The sequence below is a fragment of the Ornithorhynchus anatinus genome, chromosome 4 (assembly GCF_004115215.2).
Source record: "Ornithorhynchus anatinus isolate Pmale09 chromosome 4, mOrnAna1.pri.v4, whole genome shotgun sequence".
NCBI lineage: Eukaryota > Metazoa > Chordata > Mammalia > Monotremata > Ornithorhynchidae > Ornithorhynchus > Ornithorhynchus anatinus.
Window position 1 is genome coordinate 8,411,025 of NC_041731.1, and position 26,154 is coordinate 8,437,178.

Below are 26,154 nucleotides of genomic sequence, written 5' to 3' on the forward strand. Positions count from 1 at the left end.
CCACCACTTGTCTGCTGGGTCACCTTGGGCAAGTCACAACTTCTCTGCGCCTCTGTTTCTTCATCTGTCAAATGAGAGACAAGGACGGTGTCCAACCAGATGACCTTGTACCTACCCCAGCACTTAGAACGGTGCTTGGCACATAGTGAGCGCTTAACAAATACCAACATTATGATTATTATTGTTATTACCGAGTGGCCTTGGGCAGAGGGGGCGGGGCCCGAGGTTGACAGTTTCCTTAGCCGCCCGCCCCGACCCGGAGCACAGGTTTTGGCCTCTCTATCGCGATAGTCGTAGCTGGACCCCTCGTCGTCCCCCCGGGGAGGGAGCCCGGGAAATGCAGCAGCTTTTCCTCTCTTCCTTCGCCACTCTTCCTGTCCCATGTGGGGCTCGTGGTCTTAATCCCCATTTTACAGATGAGGTGCCTGAGGTACCGAGAAGTGAAGTGACTTGCCTAAGGTCGCACAGCAGACAGGCGGCAGAGCCGGAATTCGAACCCACGACCTTCTGACTCGCTACGCGGGGTCCTTCTAAAGGAACGTTTGTCGCACGTCTTTTCCTTCCTGAAAATGGCCCTCTTAAAAATCACACCGCCTCCAGGAGGTCCTCCCTAAATCCTCACTTCCCCCACCTGCCCCCCGGACTCTCTCCCCAGACCGCGACCTCCGCTCCGGCTGCGGAACCCCTTCCCTTCCCAGGGACTGTGACCCTAGATCGTCTCTGTTGCCAAATCGTACATTCCAAGCGCTTAGTCCAGTGCTCTGCACATAGTAAGCGCTCAATAAATACTACTGAATGAATGCTCCCTCCAGGGATTAGCTCAATCCCTCTCATGCCCTTCTCCATTAATCGGAGGCATTTATTGAGAGCTTACTATTTGCAGAGCTCTTGGGAAAGTTCAGTACAACAGAGCATGGGGAAGTGGAGCGAGCACAGGCTTGGGAGTCAGAAGGTCATGGGTTCTAATCATTGCTCTGCCGCACGTCTGCTGGACGACCTTGGGCACTTCACTTCTCTGTGCCTCAGTTACCTCGTGTGTAAAATGGGGGTTGAGACCGTGAGCCCGGCTTGGGACAGGGCCTGAGTCCAACCCGATTTGCTTGTATCCACTCCAGCGCCAGTACAGTCCTTGCCACGTAATAAGCGCTTAAATACCGCAGGTATCATTATTATTATCGCTAATAATAATAGTAACAGAGTCGGTAGACGAGTTCTCTACCCACAGCGAAATTAAGAGTCTGGAGCGGGAAGAGAGCTCTGTGTGGGCAGGGATCACATCTACCAACTCCGTCGCTTTGCACGATCCCAGGTGGCCTGCACGGTACTCTGCACAAAGTAAGTGCTCAATAAATGCTGTCGATGGATCGATTATTGCTTACAGTCTGGGGTGAATTCTGTGCTCGACCGGCTGTCTGTCCATCGCTCCCGCCCACCTCCCGCGGCCACTCGCGGAGCAAGGGGGAGCTGAGCCGGTGGAGGGGGATTCCGGAGCGGGCCACGGCCACCGTTTATTCCCTCCAGGAGCCCCCCGCTCCTCCCCGGCCAGACCCTCCTCCCGGCTCCCGCCCTCAGCGGGGAGGGGCCCCGGGGCGTCCCGAGGGTGGCAGAGCCGGGGTCGGCGGTAAGGGGTCAGCGGTAACTGTCCGGGTGGGTGCTGTGCGGCAGGAAGTAGCGCTGCAGGGTTGGCTCCAGGAGAAGGGGCGGCAGGGGCCGGGTGGCCAGCGGCCAGCCGGGCGGGAAGGGCAGCGGCTCCACACGCGGCAGAGGCAGCTTCAGGGCGCGGACGAAGCCCGACAGGAGCGGTCCCGGCGGGAGCGGGGGCAGCCAGTGGCCTGGGGGGAGGCCAGGGGTGCGGGGGGTCAGCCGACGACGGGGCAAGGGAGGCTGAGAGAGGGAGAGCTTGGGGGGATAGAGAGACAGGGCCCCGGCCCCCCTCCGCCTCCCCCTTTCCCTCCCACTCCCCCTCACTCACCATCCCGGGTCACCCCGCGGGCCGGCACTTTAGTCTCCTGGAGGCGTGGGAGGGGGCGGCTCCTTTGGAAAGCGAGGGGAAGGGCAAGTCAAAGGTCTGTTTGACCTTTGACTTGCCCTTCCTTCCTCCCTCTCCTCTCAGCCCCCAGGGCCGGGGTGAAGGGGAGAAGGAGAGGGGTCGGGCGGGGTGGATGGGTGGTGAGGGAGCCGAAGGGTGGGCGCGAGGCCGGGGCCCAGGTTAGAGACCCGAGGATTTGGGGACACAGAAGTAGAGGAGGTGAGCTCACTGCTACGGGGAGAACGAAATTTGAGCAACGGAAAGAACTTCCCCCCAGCAAGGGATGGGCCACCAAGGCTGGATGGAGCCAAACGGGACGGGTGGAGGATCCGGGCCTCTGTTTTTGAGCCCCTCTTTCACCCTTCCCCCCGGCGAGACTGACCGTGAGGTCCAGGGCAGGGGGACGACCGCGTTGGGGGCCTGCCGGGCCCGAATCTCTTTCCGCAGCAGCGCCTCCAGCTTCTGCTCACAGAAGAAGTTGAGGGCGTCGATCGGCCGGACCGAGAGGTCCTGAGCCTCCGGGGGCTTCGGGGGATCCGACAGAGGGCACAAACGGAAAAACGGGAGGGTTGGGATTCGTAGGAAGGTCGGGACGGGAGGCAGACGGGTAGACGTCGACTGAGGAGGGTGGGGAAGGGCAAATGGAAGAGCTGAGGGGCCGGGGAGGAGGTGCTGTCGGTGTCAGTCAGTCGACTGTATTTATTGAGCTCTTGTGGGAGAGTACAGTATAACAATATTCCCTGTCCGCAGAGAGCTTACAGTCTAGAGGGGGAGACAGACATCGATAGAAATAAATACAGATATGTACATAAGTGCCTTGGGGCCGGGAGGGTGGATGAATGAAGGGAACAAGTCAGGGAGACGCAGAAGGGAGCTGAATAAAAGGGAAAGAGGGCGTAGTCAGGGAAGGCCTCTGGAGGAGACGAGCCCTCGATAAGGCTTCGGATGGGGGGAAGAGTCATCGCCTGTCGGATATGAGGAGGGAGGGGGTTCCAGGACAGAGGTAGGATGTGGGTGAGATAGACGAAATGGAGGTACGGTGAGGAGGTGGGCGTCAGGGGAGCGAAGTGTGCGGGCTGAGGCGTAGTAGGAAAGGAACGAGGTGAGGTAGGAGGGGGCAAAGCGAGTGAGTGCTTTAAAGTCAACGGTGAGAAGTTTCTACCCGACGCAAAGGTGGATGGGCAAACACTGGAGGTTCTTGAGGAGTGGGGAAAATGGCAGCATCTGTTGGGGGTTTGGATTCAGAGGGGAGGGCAGGGGTATCTGTTGCCGAATTGTCCATTCCAAGCGTTTAGTCCAGTGCTCCGCACATAGTAAGCGTTCAAGAGAGAAGCAGCGTGGCTCAGTGGAAAGAGCATGGGCTTGGGAGTCGGAGGTCATGGGTTCGAATCCCGGCTCCGCCACTTGTCAGCTGTGCGACTGTGGGCAAGTCACTTCACTTCTCTGGGCCTCAGTTCCCTCCCCTGGAAAATGGGGATGATGACTGTCAGCCTCACGTGGGGCAATCTGATTAACCTGTATCTACCCCAGCGCTCAGAACAGTGCTCTGCACACAGTAAGTGCTTAACAAATACCAACATTATTATTATTATAAATACTATTGAATGAATGAATGGAGGAACTGATTGGTAAAGGAAGCGCCCCAGGAGAATAGCTTTTTTTTAGAGTTTCTCACCTGCTGGGAATCCCCCTCCGGAAGTGAGAGCTCGTTCTCCCGGTGAGCCTGGAGAGACGGAGGCTGGTCAGCCCTGCTCTCAGCCAGCCTCCTCTCCCCCTCGGGAAGCCTGGGCTCCTCCTTCTTCCCCCCCTACGCCAGCCCACCCCATCCACAGTCTTGGCCCAGCTTCTCGGGGAGCAGGGTTGGGGAAGGGGGGATCCAGGATTAGCCCTGGGTACCCAGCCCCAGCAGAAGGTCAGAATCCTTGCCCAGTGCCGACGTGGAGGGAAGCAGCGTGGCCTAGCGGAGAGAGCACGGGCCCGGGAGTCGGAGGACCTGGGTTCTAATTCCGGCTCTGCCACCCGTCCGCCGCGTGACGCTGGGCAAGTCGCTTCGCTCCCTGTGCCTCAGTTCTCTTCTCCCTTCCACTTAGATTGTGAGCTCCGTAAGGGGCAGGGACTGGGTCCAACCTAATTAACATATCTACCCCAGCGCTCAGAACAGCGTTTGACACATACTAAGTGCTTAACGAATGCCATTTAAAAAATCTTGTTGGGGAGGGGGTCGAAGAGTTGGAGGGAGTTGGGTGCCACCCAGTGAGAGGCTGGGGTCCAGGGAGGACGAGGGGGCGGGGGCTGGGACCTTCAGCTCCTGGATCATGCCGTTCAGATGGTGCTCGCAAATGGCCCTCAGCCTGGCCTTGCTGGCTTTGGCTTCGGCCTGCACCCAGCGCTCCATCTCCAGGGGCAGGAAGCCGTGCGGGTCCCGGAGCCCGAGTTCTCCCAGCAGAGCCCACAGGATCGCCCTGGGGAGGAAGAGAGGAGCCGGGCACCCGCCCGGGGGGGGCTTGAGGAGCTCAGGAGGAGGGGCTGGGAGCAGGGGGGCCCGCGGAGGGGAGCGGCCCGGCACCTGCATCTGTCTCGGGGTGGCGGAGGGGCCGGGGGGCAGCAGGCTCACCTCTGGGTAATGGAGGAGCAGAGGAAATATGCCATCAGCTGCAGCACCACCTCCTTCGAGCCATCTCCCAGCTCCATCAGGACCCGCAGCGCCAGCAGAACGAACCTCTTTTCGTTCTCCTCCTGGAGGGACGGAGTTCTGTCAGCCCCGGGCCCCTCTGCCCAGGGAAGACGTCGGGCAGCAGGGGGGACGGGGATGCGGGAAGGGAAGAGGAACCTTAGTCGGGAGGGTCCCGCTTCCAGCCGGGAGCTGTGAACTCTGGCAGGGGTGGCCCCAGTAGCAACGGGGAGGGGAGGGGGAGAAGGAGGGAGGAGAGGAGAAGGGAAGAAGGAGGAAGAGGGAGAAAGGAAGAGGCGGGAGGGAGGAGGAGGAAGAGGGAGGAAAGAGGAGGGAGGAAGAAGGCCGCAGCGGCAGAACTGGAGCCAGCCCATCTGAGGGTCTTTTCGAGTTTTTTTTTACTGTATTCGTTACGTGCTTACTATGTGCCAGGCGCTGTATTGAGCACTGGGGTAGATAGAAGCTAATCAGGTTGGACTCAGTCCCCGTCCCACGAGGGGCTCACAGTCTTAATCCCCATTTTACAGATGAGGGAACTGAGGCCCAGCAAAGTGAAGTGATTTGCCCAAGGTCACAGAGCAGACAAGTGGCGGAGCTGGGAATAGAACCCAGATCCCCCCGACTCCCAGGCCCGGGCTCTATCTACTAGGCCACGTTGCTTCTCAGACCCACCGGGAACTCCCCTTCAGGGGGTGCCCCAGGGAGACCGGCCGGGGCAGCTGTCAGGACGCCCCCGCGTCTGCCCCCGGGAAGGGGCACAGCCCGGAACCGTCCAGCCGGGGCCCGGAGTAGAGGCAAAGCCGGAGCGGAGGGGCCGCTCCCCCATTTTCTCTCTTTCCTTCTCGCTGCTCCTCCTCCCCTCTTCCTTTCTGGCCTTTGCCCGTACGGGAGGCAGAGGAGGGTGTGGGCAGGGCAGCCGGCGGAGGCCTTGGGTTGAGGAGCGGGGGCCTGGGGGGCTGGGTTACCAGCAGGCCTGGAGGGGGCTCCTGGTTGAGCAGCCTGAACAGCTGGTTCTGCAGCTGCTGTCTCTGGTCCGGCGAGAGGTGGGGCAACAGAAACAGCAGAGCCTGCAGCACATCCCCGGCCTCGGCCCAGGTGACCCCCGGCAACACCCTCAGCAGCAGTTTCGCCAGCCCCGAAAGGGAGCTGGCCTCCGGGAACTCCTGCCGGAAACAGGGGGCATCGGGGCAGGGGCCCGGCTACCACCGGGACTCCTCGGGGGGGGCTTCGGCCAGCCCTCCCGACCCCAAGGCGGTTACCCCTCCAGCTCTCCCTAGCCCAGGTGACTACCCTCTCCCCGCGCCCTCCCTCCCACCAGGCGATTACGCCCCCGGCCCCTCTGCCCCCCGCGCCCTCCCCCTATTCGTTCCCTGGCCGCCTCCCCACGCACGGTCCCAGCCCTCGCCCTGGCACCTGGAGGCTGAAGCCGGGAAAGAGTTTCTGGAACCACTTGCTGGCCAGGAAAGGCAGCAGGAAGGAGGGCAGCGAGGGGCTGGAGAAGGAGGAGCCCTGGGCGCCAGAGAACAAGGATGAGGGATGACCTGGGGCAGGCCCCCGCCTCCGCCTGGCTGTGGCTCTCCCAGCTCAGACAGGCAGGGTGACCCTAGCCTCGTTGCCCCTCCCCAGTCGTCCAACCCCCAAAACTCTGGCTACAATCTCAGCCCACCCACCCCCTCCCGCAGCCAGCCCGATCCCCTTCTTGCCCCTCTCCTCTATTCCAGTAGACAGAACAGTATCGCTAAATCCGCCCCTTCCTCTCCATCCACACTGCTCCCGCATCGATCCAAACACTTATCCTAAACCACCTTGACTACCGCATCTACCTCCTCGCTGACCTCCCTGCCTCCCGTCTCTCCCAACTCCAGCCCGTATTTCACTCGGCCGCCCGGGTCATTTTTCTAAAACGAGGTTCGGTCCGCATTTCCCCACTCCTCAGTGGTTTCCCAACCACCTCCACGTCCATCAGGACCTCCTTAGCATCAGCTTTAAATCACCTTGGACCCTACCTCACCTCCCTAATTTCCTACTACAACTTGGTACGCTTACTTTGCTCTCCTATCACCAACCTATTCACCAGGCCTCTTTGTCATCTGTCTCTCCCCTGAGCCCTCGACCACATCCTAAATCTGGCCAGGAACCCCCTCCCCTCTTCTTAACTCTCCCAGCCTTCAAGCCCTCCTAAAATCACACCTCCTCCTAGAGGCCTTCCCTGACCAAGCTCTCATTTTCCCCACTCTCCCACTTGGATTCATACAATCTATTCACGCCCCCCACCCCCGTCGGTCCGTCATATCCGTTACTTGCATTAATGTGTCTCTCCCTATTGACTGTAAGCTCCACGGGGCCAGGGAACATGTCTAACCCACTCAGATCGTGCTGTCCCGAGCCTTTTGTCCAGTGCTCTGCACACGGCAGACGCTCGATAAATGTCACCGATTCATTGAGTCCCACCTGCCGTGAGGGGGTCTGGGAAAAGGATGTGGAGCCCGAGGAGTCAAGCTCCCACTCCTCCTGGCTATCGTAGTCCTCCTCTTCCATCTCCTCCTCTTCCTCCTCTTCCTCTTCCTCCTCTTCCTGCTCTCGCTGCCCCTGCTCCTCCTCGCTGCGGCGTGGCCGCAGATACGGCAGCCACCGCTGCCGTTTCTTGCTCGGCTGTTCTTCCAGCTCATGCTGCGGACGAGGGGCGGGGGGAGCTGGGCCGGGGGGGACCACCGCGGACAGGGACCCTCCCCCTGCGCCCCGCCTGCCGAGACCCCCGACGGCAGCGCCCCTCGGGGCCCGGCCCCTTCCGATACCTGCTTCTGGGGAGTGCCGAGGGGCGCCAGGACCGTGGCCTTCCCCGGGCCCCCCATCTCCTTCCGGGGCCACAACCGCCGCAGGACCACGGAGTTAGGGACGGAGCCAGGGAGTACGCAGGGCGGCGGCTCGCGTGCCTGCGTCGGGGAGGAGAGGGGTGGGGAGAGGGCAGAGGGGCACGTGTAACTCTACCCAAGGAGACAAAGCATCAGACTGGCCTCCGCCGTGGACCGGGGTGGCCCTGGAGGCGGGGGCAGAGTGGGCAAGAGATCAGGACCCAGAGAGCTCCCCAGCTGAACTCAAAAGCCACCCGCCTCCTCCAGGCAGACACCAACCGCGCCGCTAGGCAACGATTCTTCTCCCCACCTAAGATGAAGACACTTTTTCTTTTAAATTGTATTTCAGAAAACGTTTACTCTGTGCCAGGCGCCATAGTAAGTGCTGGGGTAGACACGGGCCGAGCAGGTCGGACACGGTACGTGTCCCACGCCGGCCTCACAGTCTTCATCCCCATTGTACAGATGAGGAAAGAGCCTGGGCTCCGGAGTCAGAGGTCATGGGTTCGACTCCCGGCTCTGCCACTTGTCAGCTGTGTGACTGTGGGCGAGTCACTTCACTTCTCTGGGCCTCAGGTCCCTCATCTGTAAAATGGGGATTAACTGTGAGCCTCACGTGGGACAGCCTGATTACCCTGTATCTACCCCAGCGCTTAGAACAGTGCTCTGCACATAGTAAGCGCTTAACAAATACCAACATTATGAGGGAACCGAGGCACAAGAGAAGTGGAGTGACTCGTCCAAGGTCCCACAGCAGACAAGTGGAGATACTGGCATCAGAACCCAGGACTTTCTGACTCCCAGGCCCGGGCTCCATCCACTAGGCCATGCTACTTCTGACTCTTCCTCCGGGCCCCTGGCTCCCAGTTCGGGGTTCTAGATCCGATGGGTCTCCCTCTGTCAAGGTTTGTCTGTGAACATGAATGACTGACTCACACACACCCACACGCACAAAATCAACTGCCCAAAGTCAGACTTGGGCTCAAGGCTGAGGGACGGGGTGTTCTGGGGAGTAGCAGGGAGGCCTCGAGGGTCAGGCCGGAGTCATCGGGGGACAACGGGAGGGTAGGGGGGTGGGGGTTAGCCAGGATCTCACCTCGAGGGCAGGGCTGGCCCCGTGGGCCCGGCGGGCCGCCGGGAAGAAGCCCTGGAGGACCGGGACCGGGCCCTGGGCCACTGCGAGAGAGCTCTGCCGGAGTCGGTGCGGACGCTGAGGGAGAGGCAGAGTCAGCGCTCAGCCGATTCTCCCTACCTCCCCGGCATCTCAACCCCACCCGGCCGCCTCCTGACCCCCACAGACCTCCCCTGCCTCCCCCCACCGCTGGCTGGCTCACCCTGATCCTGGACGGCGACTGCGGTGCCGAGGGCTCGGGGGCCGGGAAGTCTTGGGATCCTGGAGAGGGCAGAGGGCTCGGAGGAGCCGGAGGGGGCATATCTGCCAGCTGTAGGTCCAGCGACAGACCCAATCTCGAGCACAGAGAGCCCTTCGCCAGCAACTGGGGAGTGAAGGGGAGGATGCGGTGAGGACCTCGGGCTGGGCGCCGGAGGGAGGGACGTCGGTCTCCTGCCCTCAAGGAGCTGACGTTCGGGAGGGGAAGGCATCACATGCACCCGTTTACAAGACACTGGTCGGCGGGGGACTCCTTGCCAGCTGAGAGCTGACCGTTTGATGGAGGAGATGGCACATCCACACACTCATATACACACCCTCTCTCTCTCTCATGGTGCCAGGGAAGTAGGCACACAGATACACCCTCCCATGGGCTGCCAGAGGACCCACACTGAGTCAAGGATATGGGTACAGGGATGCGGGCAGGGAAGCCGATTTGTAGACACAGAGCAAAATCACTCAATCGATCAGTCAATCAATGGTATTTACTGAGTGCTTTCTATGCGTACTAAGCGCTTGGGAGAGTCCACTACAACAGAGTTGGTAGACACTTTCCCTGCCCGTAGAGAGCTTACTGTCTAGAGGGGGAAACAGACATTAAGATAAATATATTGTGGAGGCAACCCAGAAAGCGGCGGAGAAAAGCTAACGGTTCCATCCCCAAGGTCCCAATTCTGGAGAACGGTGGCCCCGACTTTAGCCCAGGGGTTCCTGCCTTGGAGGAGTGTACAGTCTGATAGGGAAGAAAGGAGGTGTGGACGAGCACGCGCGCTCATGCACACGTCCACCCACACGAAAACACCCCCACACACCCCCATACACCCCCCACTTCAGCCGAGGATCGCTAGAGGGTGTGAAACGGGGGAGGGAAGAGGTGAGGTGCCGAGCGGGGAGGGAGACGGTGTGTGCCGCGGCTCAGAGGTAGGAGAGCTGCGGGAGGCGGGTTGGCCGTGCGGGAGCGGAGCGGAGCGCCTACGCGGTCCCATCTGGGCCTCGGAGAGGGAGCCTCTCTGTCAAGAACCCTAAGCCCACAGAGCTATCCCTCCGCCTCCAATCCCCCCGGGCCAGCCAGTCCGGGCCTCATCCTAGGCCGGATGAGGGGACAGTCACAGGGGAGGGAAGGGGGCGGGGAGGGGCAAAGTGGGAAGACTCACCAGAGAAGCTGCGCTGTGGAGCTGGAGGGCTGGGGGGTGCAGATCCTTCATCCCCGAGGAGCGACGGGACCCACGGGCCTGTCTCCCAGGAGCCTAGGGGACACAGGAGGACGGGGTGGGAGGCGGGCCACTCTGGTCTGGTCTGGGCAGGATCGCGCCTGCTTCCGAGCGACTCTTTCTCGCTCAGACCAAGCAAGAGACACTGTACGCCAGTCGGGAGAAGAACACCTGCCTCTCAAACCCCGTCCCGGCCCCGCACCGGTAAGCGGTCCTGCCACGACTCCCCAGTCCAACTCCGGCTACGGGAGGAAGGGGCCGCGCCCGGGGTCCGTTCCCGGGGTCCGCGCTCGAGGTCCGTGCCCAGGAGAGTCCGCCCCGGCCCGGCTCTTCTCCTGCCAACTGTGGGAGGGGACTCACTGTGGAGGCTGGGCTCTGGGCCCACTCGGAGGCCACTGTGGGGGCCGGGGCCCCGGGACCCTCCGCTTTGGTCAGTGAGGTCTGTGGCCTTCGGGAGCCAGAGGGAAGGGCAGCTGGGAAAAGGTCTAGATGGTGTTCCCAGAAGTCCGGTATGGTCCAGACAGAGCCTGAACCCCGGGCCCTGTATCCCTCCTTGGCCAGGAGTGGGGGTTCTGAGAGGCCAGGCGGCTGAGGAGGAGAAGGATTTCATACACTTGGAGAGAGGGGGACAGAGGTCCCGGGGAGAAAAACTACCTTCCCCGCCCTTCCCCCAGATGCAGGACTCCCGCCGCCTCCCCACCTCCACCCCGATCCTCCCCCACCCCTCTTCCCGTCCTCCCCTCACCGGGATGCGCAGCGCCGAGCCATACAGCAGGGCCAGGTATCTGTGGAAGGCTTCCTCCTGCAGCTGGCGAGTGAGGGGAGCTTGGGAGGTCGCGGGGGACACCCGACCCAGGGCCAGGAGCTGTAGGTCCTGGTTCCGAGCAGCCAGATGGGCGCAGGCCTGCGGGGTCAGAGGTCACGGCTCCACCCCTCCCCAATCCCCGCCTGGACCAATTACCGTTCCAGAGAAAAACAAGACGGGACCTAGGAGAGTCCCGTAACCCCGGAGATGGCCTGGTGGGGAGAGGGAGCTAGAGACAGAGGGAGACAGGGAGACGGAGCAGGGAGGGTAGGGGTCACAGAACAGGGGGGACCCCGGGCCAAAAAGAGTGAGCACGCTTCCTGAATTTCTCCCTCCCACGCCACGGTCTTCCCCCGGTACCTCCCGGGCCTCCGGTTCCTTCGGTTCCTCCTCTCTGTCCTCCAGCTGACTCTCCGACTCCGGAGGCCTGGATACGGGACCGGGGCAAGGATGCGAGACCCGGCGTCCGGACGCTCTTCCGGAACGCAGGGAGGGGACGTGGACGTGGAACACGCACGGGACGCCGATCCCCGGTCCGACCCCGGGGCGGGCGGGGGGGCGGGAGTGCGCTCTTACAACTGGCTGGAAGATGAGGCCGCCGGGCTCAGGAGCGGGTCATCGGCTGGGGTCAGCAGGGTCAGCACCTTCTCGCTCGAAAACGGAGGTGGCGGCTCTTCCTGGGACTCCGGCTGCTTCTGGCACGTCACCTGGGTTCGCGGCAAGGTGGGGCCCAGTTCGAGAACCCACCCCTTCCCGGCAAACCCACCCCGGCAGAGACCCTGGCCCCCGGAGGTCCCGGTCCCCTTCCCCCGGGCCCTCAGTGAGGCAGGGTCTCCGGTAGGGAAGGAGCTGGTGGGGTCGGGGATCTCCCTCTCCCCTCTCTGTCCCCTCCCCGCTCTCGCCACAGGCACCTTGATCAGGTAGGCCGTGGGCAGATAGACCGTGTGGGGCAGCAGGCAGAGGCGGGAGCCCAGCGCCAGCACCAGGTCCCCCTTGTCGTTGCAGAAGGTCAGGGCCTGTGCCGCGGTGTCCAGGTACAGGATCCTGCGGGAGCCGGGGGAGACGGGCAGGGGAGGGCGGGCGGCAGGAGAGTGGACGAGGGAATCGGGGAGGGCGGGGGGGCAGAGGTCCGCCGGACGGAGCCCCGGCCAGTCCCCACGCGACGGCGGGCTCTCCCCCGCCTCGCGCCCCACTTTTGCCGCCCTCCAACCTGAGCAGCTGGTTCTGGGCCGACCAGATCCGGATGGTGCGGTCCAGGCTGGAGCAGGCGTAGAGCCGGAGAGGCGGGCAGCAGCACAGGCCTGGGGAGCCGACCGGGAGGGGGAGCGGGAGGGGGTACGAATCAGAGCCGGGGGAGGGGGCGGGGAGGGGGAGGGGGAGGAGCAGAGCTGGGGGGGGCGAGGGCGGAGGGCGGCGGCCCGGGCCCCCCTCCGCCCCGCGGACCGGGCAGCCGGGGAGAGCGCCGACCCACCGGTGATGTGATCGGTCGGGTCGTCCTGGGGCCGGTGATCCCGCCGCACCCCGTCCCGCAGCCCGTACTGGACGAGGCCGTACGTGGCGCTGCCCGGCGACTCGAAGGCCACGGTGAGTTGGGTCCCGAGCAGGCAGAGCCCCACGGCCGGGTGGCGGCAGGTGAAGCTGCGCAGTAGGCTCAGGCTCTCCTCTGCGTAGGGGTACACCCGCCACATCTTCACCGTCAGGTCGGCCCCTGCGGGGGCAAGAGGGAGGAGGCCCTGCGGGGACCCCCGGGGAGCGGCGCCGCGGGGGCTCACGGGAAGCGGCACCGTGGGGAACTCACGGGGGGCGATTCTGCAGGGTTGTGGGGGAGCGGGGCCGGGGGGGGACGTCAGAGGCGGTACGGAAGTGGCCTGCCCGAGGCAGAGACCGGACCCGACGATCTCTAGGGGCCCCTTCCAGCCCAGGGACTCTACGGCAGTTGAGACCCAGACTCTGGAAGGATTTGAGACGCTGTGGCAGGCAGGGGGGCCCACAGGCCGGGAGTCCCAAAGGGTAGCACGGTCCCTTAAGTTCTCCGTGTCTCGTCTTCTCCGACCGTCGAACGGGGATCATATTACCTGCCCTGCCTCCGGCTTGGACCGCGAGCCCTACGTGGGACGGGGACGGCGCCCGAGGGACTTACGCCCTAGTTACGGCAGGGCTTGGCACTTAGTGGCGGAGGAGGGACTGAGGAGAGGGGCACTGACCGGTGGATAAGAGAGTCTGGGTGCAGGAGACCAGAATGCTGACGGGACCGGGGCCGTGAGCCGCCGTGTGAAAGAGCGGGCGGGCAGAGAGCCAGTCCAGCACGCTCAGCGACCCGTCCTCGTAGCCCAGCACCGGCAGGAACCTAGGTCCGGACGGGAGAGGGCCACCTTGGGACCTCCTGCTCTTTCCCGATCTCCAACTCTCCCCATCCCGACCTACTCTCTCCACCCACGCCGAGTCTCCGTTATTCCTCCCTCGAGCCTAGAACTCCCACCGGGGCCCCGGATGGGCCCCGGGGTTAGGCCCGAGGCCGGGGCCGAGGTTAGCTTCGGGCCAGGGGTTGAAGTCGGGGTTGGGGCCGAGACCGGGTGGGGCTTCGGGGTCGGGGTTGGGTTCGGGACAGGGGCCGAGGTTTGAGGCCGGGGTCGGGGCGGAGGTCGGGGCCGGGGCTCGAGGCCGGGCTCCGGGCCCTCCCTCACCGATTCTTGTCTTGGTAGTTGAGGGGCTTATGGCTGCGCCGCCTCAGCTCCCGCCCGCGGAGCCGCACGTTAGTCCAGGAGGTCTGGGCGGCGACGGGGTCGGGCAGGTGGTGGTAGAGGTGGAGGCAGCAGGGCCGAGGGGCGGGCGCCGGGGGCGGGGGGACGCGCTGCACCACCTGCATGGGGCTGACCGCCGCGTTGACCCTCAGCAGCCCGCCGCCGCCCGTCAGCACCAGCAGGGTCTCTCGGACCAGGCAGTAGGCCGCGGCCGCGGGGCCGTCGAGCTGCAGGGCGGCCAGGGGGCGGCCGGACGGGGCGGCCAGCAGCCGCACCGACCAGTCCCGGCACAGGCAGAGCAGGCGCTGCGGGAGGGCGGCCCGCAGGGCGGTGCAGAGCGGGGGCGCGGCCTGCAGGGCCAGCACCGGGGCGGGCAGGGCGGCCAAGGGCACGTACAGCTCCCGCAGCCGCCACAGCTCCGCCCACGCCGGCCCCAGGGCCACCACCGGCGCCCCGGGCCGGGCCGGGGGCAGCAGCCCGGTCACCTCGGGGCGGGCCCCCTCGGCCCCCGCCTGCAGAGCCACCTCCCCGACCTGTTCGCCGGTGTCCAGGTCCCACGTGCGCAGCGTCCCGTCTCGGGAGGCGGACAGCACCCGCGGCGTCGACGGCAGGACGGCCAGGGCGGTCACCGGGCCTGAGGGAAGGGGCGGGTGGGCGGCCGGGAGGGACGGGCCCAGGCGTCGGCCGGGGCCGGGGCGACGTGGCGGGGGCCGGGGGGTCGCTGGTCCTTACCCACGTGCCCCACGAAGACGTTTCGGAGCTGCCACTGGGCCTCCCACACTTTGACCGTGTTGTCCCGGGACGCGGTGACCACGGCGCAGGCCGCCTGGCAGTACGCCACATCCGAGATGTCGCTGCGGGGCGGGGAGGGGGCTCGGCGGGGGCCCTGGGCCGCCGCCGCCGCCGCCGCCCTCCCCAAGCGCTCCGCACCCTCACGTCTTATGCAGCTCCCTGCGCACGTCCAACCTCAGCCCCTTCTCCAGGTCGAAGGTGGCCAACGCCGCCCCGCAGGTGGCGAAGCAAAGGGGGAGGCTCCCGGGAGGGGCGGGCAGCTTCAGCGCCAGGCGGGTCATGGGCCCGGGGAGCCGGCCGGACGCGGAGGAGGAGGAAGGGGTCGGCTCCAGGTGCCGGCGGAGAGCCAGCCGACGGCCCCCGGTTCGGAACTCCCAGATCGTCAGGCCCGCCGGGCCCCCGGCCACCAGTAGCCCGGACCCGGGCACCGGGACGCCGCAGCGGAGGGCCCGGGCCACGGGCAGCGTGCTGAGCGCCAGTAAGTGCAGGTCCGGGCCCAGCAGGGCCAGCCCCTCCTGCCCCCAGCCCACGAAGTGACAGGGGCCCCGGGGCGGCAGCGGCAGGGCCGCCAGCCCGGACAGCTGCACCGGGGTCGGGGCGCTGCCCCGGGCCCAGCCGTCCTCGCCGTGCACCAGTAGCCGGCGGCCCCCGGCGTCCAGCAGCACCAGCCGCCCGCCCGCCGCGTCCTGAGCCGCCGCCCGCAGCCCCGACGCCACCTCCAGCCGCCGCACCAGCTCCAGCCCTTGGGTCAGATGCGACACCCGGCGCTCCGCCCTCCGCATCTGGTGGCAGGGGGAAGCGGGGGCTAAGGCTTCCTAAGGCACCCCGCTCTGGGGTGCAAATAAGGCCGAGGTCCCGCGGACGGCGAGGGACTCGGGGGCGGAGGGCCGGTCGGAGGTAGGGAGGGATGCGTGGCCCGAGTTCGAAATTGGGGGTGGCGGGGGGGACACCCAGCAGGCCGCGGGGGAGCAGAATCTGGCTCTTTTGGGGTTTGTTGTTTTTTATTTCACACGGGCGTGGGTGTTGAGGGGGTGGGAACCACAAGCAGGGAGAGGGACTCTCTGTCCGCCCCAGCCACCCCCAACCTTCTCCAAGACTAAGCGGAGCCCTCGTCGCAGCACGCTCCAGAGGCGGCGGGGCCGTTGGGAGGGCAGGGGGTCGGCCGGCTCCGGCGTGAACGGCTCCGAGGAGGCTGGGGGTGGGAGAAGCTGCCGTGGGACGGGGACTTAGCCCCGGCTTCCCTCCCTCCCGGGGTCTTCATTCGCAGCTAACAACAGCGGGACTTGCTAAGCGCCTACTACGTTCCGAGCCCCGGCGTAGATTCACGGGAATCGGGGGGACGCAGTCTCCATCCCCCTTTTACAGAGGAGGTACCTAACGGAGGCCCAGAGAAGTGAAGCGACTCGCCCGAGGTCACAGAGCAGACGGGGGGACGGAGTCGGGATCAGAACCCACGACCTTCCGACTCCCAGGCCCGTGCTCTGTCCGCTACGCCATGCGGCTTCTCCCAGCGGCACGGGTGTGTGCGTGGGGGGCGATGGAGAAGAGGGATGGGTGGGAGGACGGGGGTAAAGGGCCACCCTCACCGTCATCTCCATCCAGGTCCTCCACATCAGGATCTTCGTCCCCTTCGGGCTCCTCCTGGGATTCCTCCCGGGGATCTTCCCCGAACTCGGGAAGCCTCAGCTCCGGCCTCTTCGGCCCCATGTCGGACCCGAGCCTCCAGAACCCGGAGGCAGGGGGTCGCCCGTGTACGACTTGCCCCACTCCCAGTGCCCCGGGGGAGCGTCCTTGACGCCCCGGGGGAGGGTCCTCGATACCCCGACCCTCCCGTTGCTAGGAGACCGACCCCCCCCCCCCCCACCGACCCCGAAGCTGAATCACAAAAACTTTATTGAAAACGGACATGAACACAGCTGCAGCAAAGTGATACTTCAGTGTCGGGGGCGGGACGGGGGACGGAGGGTGGTGGAGAGGGCGGGGGGGAGGAGGAGAACGGGTCTGCTCTTTAGAAAAAACACAAAAGGAGCAGAAAGTTGCTCTTTAAAAGGTCAAGCGGGCCGTCGTGGGGCTGGAGTCTGGGGAGTGCAGGCGAGGAAGCTGAGGGGCTCCCGCCTGGGCCAGGGAGAGTTGGAGATGGAGGCTGAGGCTCCCTGCAAAAATGGGGGGAAGGAGGTTGGGGGGGGAGGGGGGGGGCAAGGAGAGAGCCCTGCGGCCCTTTGCCCTTGTACAAAATACAAAAATAAAATCTGGAAGTGGAGCTGCTTTCTCCCACGCACGCCACCCCCTACAAGCCCGGTTCCCCTCTCCCCCCTCCGGCCAAAGGGGTTGCAGGGGCATGCTTTTTGCTAAATAAGTGAGGGGAGAAATAGAGGCTTCTTTTTGGGGGGGGAAGGGAGGCCCCAAAAGTCCGTGGGCCAGTGCCACCCCCCCCCCCCCCCCCCCCCCACGGGAGCAGTCCAAAGGGGTGGCTGGTCTTCCCCTCTGCTGGTGCAAGGCAAGGATGGCAGACGGATGAACAGAGCGGGACACGGTCACAGTCTGGAGACAAAGTGCTAGGAAGTGCCGGAAGCCCCCGACCCGAAGTGCAGGCCGGCCTTGGCCGGCCCCAGGGGAGGGCCGGGAGGCGGCCGGCCGGGTAGAGGTCCAGGGGCCCGGCGGCAGGGGCGCGGCGGTCCGAGGCCGGATGTCTCACATGCAGATCACCGGGCATCTGGCGGGGAGAAGAACGGAGTCGGGGCTGGGCTTCAGGCGGATGGGGTGAGTTTGGGGGTCTGTGTGGCTAGTGTGGGATTCCCCCCCCCCGCTAAGAGGTCTAGGAAGTAGCCGGGGCTGGTGGGCAGAGCACGGGCCTAGGAGTCAGAAGGCCCTGAGTTCTAATCCCGGCTCTGCCCCCTGTCTGCTGTGGGACCTTGAGCAAATGACCATTTCTCTGTGCCTCAGCTACCTCATCTGTAAAATGGGGAGTGAGAGGGCGAGCCCCACAGGGCACAGGGACTGAGTCCAACTCCATTTGCTCGTATCCGCCCCCGTGCTCAGTACGGAGCCTGGCACATAGTAAGCGCTATACATATACCGTTGTTATCGTTACTAAAACCCACCCCGTTTGCCGGGGTCGGGCCCAACCGCCCAGCGTACGGTGCCGGGCTCACACAAATCCCAGTTCCTGCCCACGGGAAGGGACCGACTGTTTTCGTCGTCAGCTTCCAGCCCGTTAACGTTAAAGAGCAGAAGAAAGGAGACGGTGAAAGGAAAAAGAAGATAGAAGAACCAAGGAGGAGGAGGGCAAAGGGGCAGTCGAGGCCCGAGGCTTACCCTCCCCCCTTCCTCTCCGGCCAGCCCACCGAGGCTGGCCGATTCCGGCCACCCCCCCCGGCCCTGACCTGTCCTCCTCGATGTTGCTGGTCTCATCGTCGTAGGCGTCGGTGTTGTCTTCGCTGCTGCCGCGCCCGCTCTCCTCTTCTTCCTCCAGGTCCATGTCGAGCTCGTTACCCGCCTCCGACCGTGTGTACGTGGAGCCGCTGAGGAGGGGAGGAGGATCACGGCCCGCCAAGGGGTCACGCCGCTCGCCCCCACGCACCCTCCGGGTTCCAGCGTCGAATCCCCCGCTTCAGGGATGGCGACGGGCACCGCGGGGGGCGAGGGCAGGCCCTTAACACGGCCACTACGGCGCTGAGAGACGCCTAGCCACCCTGGAAAGACCAGGTGCTGGGCGGGGCGAGGGGAGGACGCGTTTAAGACCACGGTGGTGGCGAGTGGCAGGAAAGGAGAGCCGCTCCAGTCCACCCTGCCGACCAGCGACCACACTGGGAACACCCCGGGTCCCCCAGGGCCGGAACCGCCTTCCTCCTTCTCCCCGGCCGCTCCGGGTCCGGCCCAGAGTCGCTCGGGCTCACCGCCTGCGGCCGCCTGGCACACCTCAGCCCGGGCCCCACGCTCCGGCCTCCAGGTCGCGGCCAAATCGCGAGGAATCCCCGGCCCGGAGCCCCCGCCTGCCGCTCGGCGCCGGAAGGCAGAGCGCCTGCTTGGAGATCATTCGGGGCACGACGCCCCCACCGCCGGACCCCTCCTGTTTTACGGGCGCCCCGTCCCGCGGGGGCCCTGGCTGTCGCTGCCGCCCGGTATCCCGGGGCACCCTGGGCCCGCCCTGGCCGAGGCGGAGGGACGAGGTGGGGAGAGGGAGGGAGGCGGCCCCGGCGGCCTGGACCCCGGGCCGGAGGAGCTCCGTTCCCCACCCGGGCCGGGCGGCCCAGCGCGGGCACAGACCTGATGGAACGGCAGCTGAAGAAGACGATGCGTTTCAGCCTCTTGTTATAGAAGAAGTAATTGAAGGACCACAAGCTACCCTCCTCCCCGAACGGGTCCGAGTCCAGGTCCGGGTTATAGCTGCGGGGCCGGCGGGAGAGGACGTGACTCAGGACGGCCTCCCGGCTCCTTCCCGCATCAGGGTCGGCCGCCCGCCCGCGCGGAGCTCCCCTCTCACCCCCGTCCCCGGGGACAATCCCGGGTGGCTGGATCCCGACGGCCCCTCTAGACGAGGACGGCCGCCCGCCCTACTCATCCGATACCACTTGGTTCAAGGCCGCGATTAACGGAAACGGAGGGGTGGGCTCCGGGACCCCTGCCCGGCTTGGCTTCCCACCTGTAGATGTCACACTCCGAGAGGCAGATCTCTTCATCGACGGCATCCCACAGCTGTGGTTTCAGTGCGGTAAAGTCCTCGCGCACAGCGGAGAACAGGCTACAGTTCACCGCATTCACCACCTGGGAGGGGCGGGAAGGGGGGGGGGGGCGGGGAACGGGCAGAAATCGGGGCGAGGGGGAGAACCGGGGTGGGGGGGGGGTCCGGGTCAGGTGCGCGCGGCTGGCACGGGGTGAGGGGCGGGGGAGAACCGGCGGCCCAGATCGGGGAATCGGGCCAGGACGCCACTGGCAGGGCCGGGGAATCCGGGAGACGGAAGGCGTCGGCAGACCCGGAGCAGGCAGAGACCCCACTCCCCCCCTCGCAGGAGCCGCCCGCCCCCCAAGGAGGCGGGCTGCCGGGCCGGGCACTCCGGATCCGTCTCCGCCCTCTTCCCCCTTGTGCCCGCCGCCCCGCCGGGCAGACCCCGGTCCCCCTGACCCAGTTGAGGCTGGGCTCTCGGCTGAACTCGTGGCTCCGGGCGGTGCTGAAGTCGTAGTCAGGCCGGAAGGATTCGTTGAGGGTGGCAATCAGGTAGAACAGGGTCTTCCGGCTGCACTTGTCACTCAGGGGCCCCTCGTCCTCCCCGCCCTGGCTCTTGCCCAGCCTGCAGAGCACACATGGGGTGACCCCCCGGCTCTCCCCGCCCCAGCCCCCCTCCCCTCCCGGCACCCCGGTCCGCGGGGACCGCCCCCTCCAAGCCAGCCGTCCCCCCCCCGGAGCAGGGGCGGGGAGGCGGGGCACCTGCTGGGGCTGATGCCGGAGGTCTGCGGGGGAGACAGGGCCTCCAGGACGTGGGGCTGCCCCTCCTGGCAAAACTGCTTGAACATATGTTTGTCGTCGCCGGCCATCTTACAGGAGTAACTCTCGATCCTGTGGTGGAGGAGGAGGACGCAGCAGCTCAGATCCACCCGCTCCCCCTTCCTGCCCCTCTCTCCCCACCCCCGCTTCGGGCAGGGCCCGAGGTGACCCGGTCCCCCCAGGCTGGGGATGGAAAGGGAGCCCCCGCCCCAGGTGCGGACCTGCAGGGGAGACCCGGACCCGGGGGGGAGGGCTGGGAAAGACGGGCTGGCGGCCCCACGCCCCCGGCCCGAAACCTCAACCTGGGGCCCGCTGGCTTCCGCCTCAAATGGACCTGATACGGCCCCACCTCGCTTGGGCAACGAGGGGCCCGCCGGCAACCTCTGTGACCTGTCCACTACTTCCCGGCGGGCAGGGAGGGCGGGAGATGGGCCCTCTGCTAAGCCTGGGACTGGAGGAGCCCCGCCTATGCACGCGTGAGCGGAGGCTGACAAGCCGGCACCAGTCTGGGCTCTTTTGCCCCATCCAGCTGCATAAGGATGCAGGTCCGGGGGGGGGCGGGTCTAGACTGAAAACTCGCCCTCTAGGCTGAAAGCTCGCCCTCTAATCCTAATAATAATTACGGTACTTTTTAACCGCTTACTCTGTGCCAAGCACTAAGGACCGGGGTGGATTTACGTTAAGCAGGTTGGACGCGGTCCCTGTCCCATGTGGGTCTCACAGTCTTCATCCCCATTTTTTTTTTTTTTAAACAGATGAGGTAACCGAGGCCCAGAGAAGTGAAGTGACTTGCCCAAGGACACACAGCAGACATGTGGCGGAGCCAGGATTGGAACCCAGGTCCTTCTGACTCCCAGGTCCGGCTCTATCCACTGGGCCATGCTGCTTCTCTAGCCTGAATGCTCGCACTCTAGCCCGACAGCTCGCTGTGGGCAGGGAACCTGACCGACTCCGCTGGATCGTCCTCTCCCAAGCGCTCAGTACAGTGCTCTGCACACAGAAGACGCTCGATAAGTACCCCCGACTGACTGACGGGGGCCCGGGGACGCGCTCCTCACCTGCCAATGATGTGGGCGTCACCGGTCTCCACTGTCAGCTGCGAGTTGATCGCCTCAAAACTCGAGTTCTCCAGCAGCTTCATCTTCTGCTGGGTGAAGGGGACTGGGGGGACGGGGAGGGCCTTAACGATTACAGCGAATCATTAGGGTATTTCTTACGTGCCAAGCACTGTTCTAAGCGCTGGGGTAGATACGAGCCCCCAGGGAGGTCGGGGAGGAGTACAGCCCTTATCTTCAGCCCAGGGACATCCCCCAACTGCAGAGGAGGGGGGACTTTTCCCCGTCGTCTTCTTCAATCCTCGGACCCTTCAGAACAGGAAGCCCTGAGCCCGGAAGGCCTCCGGTCTCCCACCTCTGGGGCCGAAGGCCCGGGAACCGAAGCCCCGCGGGGAGGGGGGACCCACCCTCCGGCCCCTCGGAGCCGCCCACGTCGGCCGCCGTTTCGCCCCTGGCCTCGACGGGGGCCTCCTCTCCCGGAAAACCCGGCGTACCCTCTCCGAGGCTGCCAGTCGGTCCCGCGGGTCTCGCCGCTCACCCCCTCCAACCCGCCTGCCCTTGAAGGCAGGGGGTCCCAGGCTCCCGGCACCCCCCAAGCACCCCCGACTCGCGGCCCCCGCGTCTCTAGCCAGGCTCCCGTCCCGGGCTGGCCCCTGCCTCCTTCCCAGCCCCCTCCCGGCCGTGCCGTAAGCAGAGAGGTTGTAAACAAGATGGGGGCTGGCTCCTGCCCAAGGCTCTGCCAAGAAGGGTAGCGGGGAAGGGGAGGGCATCGCGGGGCCAAGCCCGGGGCGGTCTGTGCCCAGCCTGGCCACTCTCCCTCGGGGGGGAAGGTATGTGCCGCCTTCAGAGAAGGAGCCGGGCATTCAATGTTGTCCCAGTAGCCCAATACGCAAGCCTCCCCCCTCCCCACCTGTGCTGGTAAATAAGCCCCCTCCCCACTCGTAGCAGGCCCCGGCAGACACCAGAGGTCAAATGCCCCCCGGACTCTGGGCCGGGACAACTCTGGTGGCTGAGGAAACGTTCCTGTCTCCTCAGGCTGAGGAGCCGATTCCGGATTTTCTCTCCGAACGCCCCAAGGATCTTAGGGGCACCCCCTGCGAGTACAGATACCCAGACCAGAGCCCTAGGCTACCTATCCTCATTATCATCATCACTACTACTACTATTTCAGTACTTACTATGTGCCAGGCACTCTACTAAATGTTGGGGTGGAGACAGGTAAATCGGGTTGGACGCAGTCCCCGTCCTGCGTCTTAATCCCTCCTTTACAGATGGGGTGACTGAGGCACAGAGAAATGAACTGACTTGCACAAGGTCACACAGCAAACGGCAGAGCCGGGATTAATAACAGTTACGGTACTTGTTAAGCGCTTACTATATGCCGGGCACTGTACTAAGCGCCGGGGGTTGGACACGGTACAGGCCCCACGTGGGGCTCACACTCTTAATCTCCCTTTTACAGGTGAGGGAACTGAGGCCCAGGGAAGTGAAGCAGACAAGCGGCGGAGCCCGGCATTGGAACCCACGACCTTCTGACCCCCGGGCCCGGGCTCTGTCTATCCGCCTCGTTTCCTATCGAACACTCGACTCCTCTACAGCCGCCCTACTCACCGCGCCTCATTCTCATCGAACTCACGGCCGACCCCTGGCTTCAGGTCTTCCCTCTGGGCTTGGAACTCCCTCCCCGCTTCATCTCTGCCGGACCACCACTCTCCCCTCCTTCAAAGCCTCACTAAAAATCACACCTTCCCCAAGGGGCTTTTTCCAACTAAGCCCTCATCTCCCTTACCCCCTCTCCCCCTCCTGGGTCACCTCTGCCCTCGGATCTGTACCCTTTAAGCGCTTGATCTTCACTCCGCCCTCGGCCCCAGAATCTTTACGAACGCATCTTTTATCTATTTTCGTGTCTGCCTTCCCCCTCTGGACTGTAAACTCCGCGTGGGCAGGGAACTCTGGACCAGTCAAGCTCCCGAAATCCCACTGGGCCCTACCGACTCTCCAGACGCCCGCTGGAGCATCGTTAACGAGGGCGACGCTTCCCGGTCGACCGTAATCTCGATGCGGGCAGGGCCCGCGCCTACCACCGCGCGCAGCGTGCTCTCTCGAGTGCTCTGCACACAGTAAGTGCTCAATCAATGGACTGACCGTGTCGCCATGGGTGGTGTTTTGGGAGCGCCGGACTAAGCGCCTGGGAGAGTTCGGGACGGAGCCGGCAGACACGACGAGCCCATAACGAGCTTGGCGTGTATCGGGAGGCTTCGCCCGCGCTGACGATGCTCCGGCGGGCGTCTGGGGAGCGGGCAGGGCCCGGCGGGGTTTCGGGAGCCGGACCGGTCCAGAGAACCTCCGCTCTCCCGCCTCCGGGATCCCTCCGGGCCGGTCCCACCTGCGGGAAGGGCTGACCTGCTCGGAAGAGCCGTGGCCTGGAGGGTCCCGGTGTTCGGCCCGGGACGTCCCGTTCCCGGTCGTTACTGCGGAGTCCAGACCAGCCCTGGACCTGCTGCCCGGACTCAGGCTACCGCGGGCCGCCTCAATCCACCCTAGGCAGGGATCGGAGGTGGACACCTACACCTGGACAGCTACAGCTGGACGTCTCCGGGCCAGGCTCCGGGAAGACCGGCTGCACCGGGAAGCCCGGAGAGGCGGCGTGCACTGGCGGAAAGGGACGGGACCTGGGTTCCGGTCCCGATTCCACCGCTTGTCTGCTGTGGGGCTTTGGCCGGGCCTCAGGTTCCTCTTCCGTGAAATGGAGAGAAGGCACCTGCTCTCCCTACCTCTTAGGGCCGTCGGCTCGGGACCGGCCACGACCTGATCGTCTTCTATCCTCCCCGGTGCTCAGCACATAACTACATTCCAAGCGCTAAGTACAGTGCTCTGCACATAGTAAGCGCTCAATAAATACTATTGAATGAATGAATAAATGCTTAATAGATACCATCATCGCCAGTAGTGGAGTAGAGAAGGCAACAGGGCCTAATGGAAACAGCAGGGGCCTGGGAGTCAAAGGTCGTGGGTTCTAATCCCGGCTCCACCACTTGTCTGCTGCTGCGTGACCTTGGGCAAGTCACTTTCCTTTCTATGCGCCTCGGTTCCCTCAGGGCTCAGTGGAAGGAGCCCGGGCTTAGGGTCAGAGGTCACGGGTTCTAATCCCGGCTCCGCCACTTGTCAGCTGGGTGACTTTGGGCAAGTCACTTCCACTTCTCTGTGCCTCAGTTCTCTCACCTGGAAAATGGGGATGAAGACCGTCAGCCCCACGTGGGACGAACTGATGACCTTGTATTCTCCCCCCGCAGTGCTTGACACATAGTAACCGCTTATCCAATGCCACTATTATTATTATTCAGTCGTATCTATTGAGCGTTTACTCTGTGCAGAGCACCGTACTAAGCGCTTGGAAAGTACAGCTCGGCTGCGGAGAGAGACGATCCCTCCCCAACCACGGACTCAACGGTCTAGATCAAGAGAACCAGCGCGGCTCAGTGGAAAGAGCCCGGGCTTGGGAGTCCGAGGTCACGGGTTCGAATGCCGGCTCCGCCACTCGTCAGCTGCGTGACCGGGGGCGAGTCGCTTCACTTCTCTGGGCCTCGGTCCCCTCATCTGCAAAATGGGAAGGCCGTGAGCCTCACGGGGATGACCCCGCACCTCCCCCAGCGCTTAGCACAGTGCTCCGCACATAGTGGGCGCTGAGCAAATACCCACATTATTAGACGGGGAGGTTTTCTCACCTGTAAAATGGGGATTAAGGCCGGGAGCCCCACGTGGGGCGGGGACTGCGTGCGACCCGATTAGGGACGGACCGCAGCGCTTAGGACAGTGCCGGGCACACAGTGGGGGGGGGGGGGTGTTAAGAAATAGCACCGTTATTAGCAGTGACGGCGGTGGCGGGAGGTCCTGCGGGGGCGGCGAGTTCGAGGGGCTGCGGCGAGTTCGAGGGGCTGCGGCGAGTTCGAGGGGCTGCGGCTCGACGGCCGGGGGATGGCGGGGTCGGGACGACCGTTGGAAAGGGAGCTTCTGGGCTGGGGGCGGGGGGGAGGGAGGGGCCGCCGCGGGCGCTCAGTACACCGCCCTGCGCGGGGGCGCTCAGTAGGTAGCAGGGAGGCGTCGGCGCGGACCACGGACAGCCGCTTTTCGGCCAAGCGCATCCGGGCCTTCCTCCCCCCACCCCCCCCCGGACTACATTTCCCAGGAGGCCGCGCGGCCCGGGGTCCGGCGGGGGAGGGGAGGGCGGGCGCGGGGGCCGCTGGGAGTTGTAGTCCCGCCGGGGCTACAATGGCGCGCGAGGGGCACCGACCTGTCGGCGGGGTCCGGGGCGGTTCGGCGGGCGCGGTCGGGGCCTCTCGGCGGCGGAGGGCGGCCGGAAGGCCGGACGGAAGGCCGGGCGGGCGCGGGGAGGGGGGCGCCGCTCGACGGACTCCTCAGGCCCGGGGGGCGGCGGCGGCGGCGCCGCGGCCTCCGCTCAGGCCGCGGGGTCTCCGGGGAAAAGTGGGCGGCGACATCCCGCCGGGCCCGGCCCCGCCGGCCCGCCACCGCCACATCGCCCCGACGCCAGCCGCCCACGATGGCCACCCACCCGTCCGCTCCACACCCGCCGGACGACCGCCTCCCCCGGCCGGACAACAACAAGCGCCCGCTCCGCCCGCCCCCCGCCCGCCGCCATTGGCCCCGTCCGCCGGGGCTCCCGCTCTCATTGGCCGAGCCGCCCGTCCGTCGGGCCGGCCCGCCCTCGCCGGCCGCCTCCCGCCCCCTCGGCGCTGATTGGACGCCGTCCCTCGGGCGCTCGCCGCCCGCCCATTGGCTGCCGCCGGACAAAGGCGGAGGCGGCTCGAGGGGCCGATTGGCTGGAGGGCGCGTCAATCTCCAGGCCCCGCCCCCCTCCCCCCTCCCCCCTCCCCCCGCCCCCTGTGGCGTCGCTGACAAGATGGGGGGCGGGAAGAAGGGCGGCCTTGGCCCATGGGGCTCCTCCCTCTCCCTCTGAGGGAGCAGAGAACGATATTTGCCCGCCGTCCTCTTCCTTTTTCCCCCCCTCTTTATTATCATCATCAAATCGAGTCGTTTCCCATTCACGGCGACTCCACAGATGTGTTTTCTCCACAACTTCCTGTCCTCTGCCATCACTCCCCGCCCTT

General features: G+C 65.2%; 2 protein-coding genes across 2 annotated transcripts; both read right to left on the reverse strand.

The window, feature by feature from the left end:
• Window positions 1-1,484: 1,484 nt before the first annotated feature.
• WDR97 (WD repeat domain 97) lies at window positions 1,485-16,322 on the reverse strand. The gene is made up of 26 exons (XM_029062637.2): window positions 16,078-16,322; window positions 15,577-15,683; window positions 14,636-15,273; window positions 14,432-14,553; window positions 13,643-14,333; window positions 13,163-13,305; window positions 12,430-12,666; window positions 12,169-12,259; window positions 11,870-12,002; window positions 11,535-11,665; window positions 11,319-11,385; window positions 10,899-11,057; window positions 10,286-10,741; window positions 10,097-10,189; window positions 8,887-9,048; window positions 8,649-8,762; window positions 7,496-7,633; window positions 7,152-7,370; window positions 6,114-6,209; window positions 5,666-5,863; window positions 4,644-4,765; window positions 4,329-4,491; window positions 3,705-3,752; window positions 2,412-2,554; window positions 1,973-2,034; window positions 1,485-1,832 (listed from the first exon to the last, which is right to left on the reverse strand). Exons 1-26 carry the CDS (start codon window positions 16,196-16,198, stop codon window positions 1,630-1,632), a joined length of 4,857 nt encoding a protein of 1,618 aa, XP_028918470.1. The 5' UTR covers window positions 16,199-16,322; the 3' UTR covers window positions 1,485-1,629.
• A 44-nt stretch (window positions 16,323-16,366) lies between these two features.
• On the reverse strand, window positions 16,367-25,386 carry MAF1 (MAF1 homolog, negative regulator of RNA polymerase III). The gene is made up of 8 exons (XM_029063791.2): window positions 25,320-25,386; window positions 21,032-21,134; window positions 19,917-20,045; window positions 19,614-19,779; window positions 19,134-19,255; window positions 18,758-18,877; window positions 17,875-18,012; window positions 16,367-17,204 (listed from the first exon to the last, which is right to left on the reverse strand). Exons 2-8 carry the CDS (start codon window positions 21,112-21,114, stop codon window positions 17,183-17,185), a joined length of 780 nt encoding a protein of 259 aa, XP_028919624.1. The 5' UTR covers window positions 21,115-21,134; window positions 25,320-25,386; the 3' UTR covers window positions 16,367-17,182.
• Window positions 25,387-26,154: the final 768 nt, after the last annotated feature.